The sequence below is a fragment of the Gossypium raimondii genome, chromosome 6 (assembly GCF_025698545.1).
Source record: "Gossypium raimondii isolate GPD5lz chromosome 6, ASM2569854v1, whole genome shotgun sequence".
NCBI classification, from domain to species: domain Eukaryota; kingdom Viridiplantae; phylum Streptophyta; class Magnoliopsida; order Malvales; family Malvaceae; genus Gossypium; species Gossypium raimondii.
Genome location: NC_068570.1, coordinates 45,958,445 through 45,963,844, shown reverse-complemented (window position 1 = coordinate 45,963,844; position 5,400 = coordinate 45,958,445). Strand labels below are relative to the sequence as shown.

Here is a 5,400-nt window from a genome sequence, read left to right as displayed (position 1 = left end):
ATTTTAAAAATTATTTATTTAATAAAATAATCTAAAAAGATTAATACAGGTTAGGCTGGCCTGAGCTCGAGCTTAACATCATATTTTAGGCCAGATTTAAACAAATTTTTAAATCCATATTTCAAACCGAACCCAAACCTAAAAAACAAACCTAAAATTTTGTTAAAACCTGGCCTGACCCATAATCACCTCTACATATCACCTTCATCCGGCAAATCATCCTTCCATAATCGCACCTTTTCAGATGCCCAACCACCCATCAATCTCGAGGTTTTGACTGCCCCCCGGTGCCTCACCAATGCTTGCTTGAGAGAGATTCAGGCCAAAGAAAATTCCTTCATTAAATTCTTCAGCTCTTTATTTCAATAAAATATAGTTGAAGTTCTAAACTATATTTTAATTTGTAAAAGAATAGTTTGCATGTTAATTTCAAATTAATCTATCTACAAATTAAATGTGCATGGCAATTTGCAATTATATACATACAAACACTACAACGATGTTCTTCCACTTTTACAACGATGTTTTTCCACTTCTACAATTTATCTAGTTCCCACCTGTTACAAAAATTTCAAGAAATTTTATACTTGTTTCATACAAATAAACCTTCTTTGTTGTTATTTTTGTTCAGCCTTTCACCAATGTTTTTTAAACGAAATTGGTAGTCGAATCAATCAAGTCACCGATTCACTGGTTCAATTGATCCAATTAAAAAATTATTAAAAATTTCATTTCAACCAATTTTTTAGTCAATTCATACCGATTCCTTATCAAATCGGTTCAAAACCACTCTCCAGATAGATACTCTTAACAAATTCTCAATCCAACCGATCGACCGATTCGATTCAAACGACGCTACCTTTCACCAAAACAGAAGATAAAAACGCGGAGGTGACTAAGATACGGGTAAGAATAAACGCAATTTGTTTACATCCACAAATCTCTTTCGTACAAAATTCATTTTCATAAAAAACTGGCATCAACATATACTTTTACATAGGGAACTCATCCAATCCAACCAACCACCTAAATAGAACATATATTCGGACATACTCATAAGGTGCTTATCCAACCACCTAAACTATAACATACCCAAATTGTACACATGTATTCCGCTAAGGTAACATAGGCCAACCACTCAACAAGCGCCAGACTTAGTCCGACCAACAAAAGGGTTTTATCCACTAGTCAAGTTGGTGAATGATGCATCCCAGGATTGTCTTACCGAGTTTCTGACCCTAAAACCAAAAGAAAGAACTACACCGGGAAGGTAGACCGTTCATCTATGGAATAAGACATTATGGGATGAGCAAGAGGACCAAGTCAACATGCATGAAGATTCGAATAAACCGTCATTGTTGCTTGCCTTGATTTCTAACCACTGCCATTTCTGCAGTTGATGATTCAATGTCATCCATTACTGTCCATGCCACCTTCGCCGTATCATAACGATGATTATAAGCAAGGTTACTTGCAGATTAATGATGATGCTCCATAAGATCTGCAAGAGTTATCTTCCCACAGTTGCCAGCATCTAGCCTATCGAACTTCTCGCTGATCTGCATAATGTCTTTTTCTGATACCTTCCCCATCTCCTTGAGCTTGTATATCACAAACTCGGATTTGCTGGGCATATAAACCGACATTAAATTCAATGGGAAATGAACAGAAAGCAACAACATTGAGAATAAAAATGGAATTTGAGAAGGATTAGGAAATTTAGACCAAGACAGATCAGCATACAAATTACCAAGACCATTTTAAGTAATAGAATGTTTTGAGGATAATGCAACATGGCAAAACAAAACAATATAGAGTATCCAGTTCGAAAAAAATCTAGTCAAATGATGTAACACCTTAAGGACTTCAATCATTGTGACATTATCAAAGCCTCCTAGGATGTTGCACTCAAGTCGGTAAAGCAGAAAAGAACCAGATAGAGAATCAGAAGAATTATGAGCTTACAATTGGAAACACCTTAATGAACCACTGAATCAATTACAAGTAATGGATAAAAGAGGGAAAGTACCCCTATTAGATGCATCCAGAAGCAACAATGTACTGCACTTGATAATAATAACCTACACCCATGTACACCATACATCTGAGGTAATTCATAAAATGTAGTCCATAAGACACAGATAAACCACACTGAACCCAAAAATTAGCAGTATGGCTGAGAAGCAGTATAATTTAATTGCTTTTGTTTGTCCTCAATAAAGTATATCAAAGTCCCTCATATCTAAAGATACAGTTCTGTAGTCTAATCAAAGCTTCAAACATTATAGCTACGTTACTAGGACTTGGGTGAGTGTCAGACACAGGTGTGTTCACTTTTGTTATTTCAAAATCTTCCTATGTATTTGGGCATATCCCCACACTCATGTTCGAAGATATCTCAGGTATAGGCATTGAACACAGGTACTCAAAAAGAAAAATGAAAAGTCAGAAAAATAGGGATGCATATTAAATACAACTCAAATACGGTACTTAATCCCAAATTTTCTGGGATTGGCTTTTTTTTCTGGTTTTTATGCCTTAATTTCAAAAAGGAAAGTTACCATTCAGGCACAATTTTTGTGGTGTTTTCAACATGTTTGCAAAGGGGTAATAGAAAGTGAAGATTATTATCATATTTCAATTGAGAAGATCATATGCATAACCTAGCAGACAGAGCAAATTACACGCATAGCAGATGTTGCATTGAAATTGTATTCACAAGATAGACACATCGTTTGAATAGCACAATATAAAGCAATCCCAACAAAGAGGACCTTGGAAGAAAAATCTATTCCATTTTGAAAACTGATGCATTAAAAGTTCTTTGGAGTGAGAATCTTTTATTTAAGAATTTAAGCAATTGCATGTTAATAAATCAACCGTGAATCCCAATACGAGTTCTTCGAACTTAATTAAAATGTCAACTGGTGAACTAAAGACTACAACAGCTATAAAGGAAAAGGAGGAAACTACAGTAAGTTTCGAAATTAGTATATTAACCTTTCAGGTATTATTGCATCAAAGCATACAACTACTAGAAACTTGAGGAGATGAAGATGCATAGTTCAAGTACTAACCAAATTTCATAAAACAGCATACCTCACAAAACCATTGTTGTCAATATCAGCAGCAAGAAACTCCGAGACAGTCATGTCCTGTCCAAGCACCCACTTCGCCATTGTCCTATGCCTCTTATCCACTCTAGCCTCAGCCAAATACAGAAACGCTCGAGCAACAGCCAGAGTGGAAACAAGCAACCAAATAGCAGCAAAAATCCTACCAGGCAACGTCTTAAATGCTCTATCCCCATAGCCAACTGTAGTGACCGACATAACGGAAAGATAAAAAGCATCCAACCACCCAAGCCTCTCAACAAAATGCATAACACCAACACCAATTCCAATACAAAGAACCACAACTCCTAATGCCAATCCCACCTTCATTCTTATCCTCATCCTCCCCTTTTTGACATCAATTATATAAGATCTTGCAGAGTCCTTCTTTTGACCCTCATGTTCAACAGTTCTCAACAAATAACTCTCCTGCAAATCAAGTACATAGCTAACCATCCCACTAAGCAAAATATCAATAAAACCGAATCCGACCAACACAAATAATATTGAAAACAACTTGGTAGCCACACTATTAGGGATAATATCACCGTATCCAATTGTGCACATTGTCACAATACAAAAATACAATGCATCAACAACCGGGTGAGTTTCATTACCCAAGAAATTATGCCTATTAAACCAAAAGATAACAACACCCAAAGTTAAATACAAGACTAAAAGCACAAAAGCTTGTCTTACAATGGATTGAGACCCCAATTGAGGTTTGGGAATTGAAGAGCGGATGACATCATTTAAAACAGCCATGGCAGGTGCCGTTTTGGACCTGTGAAGATTGGATTTTTCCCATATGAAATCTGGGTCAATTAACCATGAAGCTGGTGCTGGAGTGGGTGAATTAAGTTGGGTTGGCTGCAAAAGAGGGTCTTGGAGATTTACAACAGTGTCTTGAGGAGGAGGAGAAGAAGAAGAAGGTCGGGGGGATTGAAGAGATGAAGTTAAGGCATCAAAGATGGGAGAAGAATCAATGGGAGAAAGGGAAGGAGGAGGAGAAGGACCAAAGATGAGTCTATCTTTAAGCTCAGATGGAGTTAAAGAGACAGGGAGAGAGACTTCATTGTGTTCAGGGAGGGGAAAGAGAGGTGAGGGCGGCGTTGGTTTCTTCCGGGGACTTGCATACAGAAGCAAAGGATCATTTTCCATTGTCTGAAGAAACAAAAAGATTCAAGGGGAGGGGGGGGATTTATTTCTGGGATTGCGATGTGTGAAGGAGATAAAGACAAAGGAAAGAAGCTAGTGGTAGAAAAAAAATCTGAAGTGAACAAAGGAACAAGATGAGTGGTTTTTCAAGTACATCCGTTCCGTATGAGCAAATAGAGGATAGATTGCGCGTATGATTGTGATTGTGTTTTGTGCCTACAACATACAACATGGACGAGGGAGAACTTGAGAAAGTCTTCTACTCTCTTGCCTTTTGGGAATTTATTTTCATTTTTTTAAATTACAAATTATTCTTTTTTAACCACTTATGCCATCCACTGAACCACCTCCAATCATTTATTTAAATGTATTTTCTTCTTTTTGTTGTTCAAAAAAAGGAGCTGCCAATGATTCAAATGAAGAACGTGTCGGGGAAAAACGGCTGTGGTGGCAATCCAGGGGATGTTTGATTGGCCGCCATGCCAAGTGCCAACCCAACACACTGACTACAAATTTTGATCAAGTTCCAAGTATTCTGTCATATTTGAAATATTTACGTATTGTGGGCTCAAATATTCTTATTTATAAAAATTCTCATTAAAGATTTTGAAGAATTTTACGTTACCAATGTTAAAAGTATTGGGGTTCCCCAAACATGTTAAGGCCAGTTAAGTTTCACTCGGGATTGGGCTCGGCTTTTTCTAAAAGCCCCATATAAGGGTGGGTTTGGATGGGCGATTAGGTGCGGTGCGGTGCGTTTAGTTTACTTTTTGTCACACGCTACAGTATCGTTACAGTATCTAATCTCACCGCCACCGCTATTTTTACACTAACCGCAGGTAAATGCACCGCCCATCCAAACTCACCCTAAGACTTCGATTATGAGATTTAAAGCAGGGTCCACCATCGGCATATTTATGTAAATATGTTAAAAAAATTAACAAACTATGCCGATTTTTTAAAAATTGATCGATTCATGTTGTTTTTGGGGAGAGAGAAAGAAAAATGTGTTCTGCAAGATAGTTTTCTTTACCACATCAATGAAAAAGCATCTTGTAAGACACATTTTCCTTTCAACGATAATTTTTCCAACGATAACTTTTCCAACGACTACAAGGGCTCCAACAAC

The 5,400-nt window shown here is 37.1% G+C and overlaps 1 protein-coding gene across 2 annotated transcripts; it reads right to left on the bottom strand.

The window, feature by feature from the left end:
* Positions 1-907: 907 nt before the first annotated feature.
* Positions 908-4,494, bottom strand: LOC105773122 (two-pore potassium channel 3). 2 transcript variants are annotated; one of them, XM_012594796.2, is made up of 3 exons: positions 3,813-4,491; positions 3,100-3,542; positions 908-1,626 (listed from the first exon to the last, which is right to left on the bottom strand). In XM_012594796.2, exons 1-3 carry the CDS (start codon positions 4,272-4,274, stop codon positions 1,479-1,481), a joined length of 1,053 nt encoding a protein of 350 aa, XP_012450250.1. In that variant the 5' UTR covers positions 4,275-4,491; the 3' UTR covers positions 908-1,478. The 2 variants fall into 2 exon arrangements, with proteins under 2 accessions (XP_012450250.1, XP_012450248.1); XM_012594794.2 differs by having other exon boundaries at positions 3,100-4,494.
* Positions 4,495-5,400: the final 906 nt, after the last annotated feature.

What these genes read in the sequence shown, in the direction of transcription:
- LOC105773122 (XM_012594794.2), bottom strand. Translation starts at nt 4,274, where the DNA reads ATGGAAAATGATCCTTTGCTTCTGTATGCAAGTCCCCGGAAGAAACCA. An exon ending in GACAACAATGGTTTTGTGAG is followed by an intron (nt 1,627 to 3,099) that starts GTATGCTGTTTT and finishes TTATATGCCCAG; the next exon opens with CAAATCCGAGTTTGTGATAT.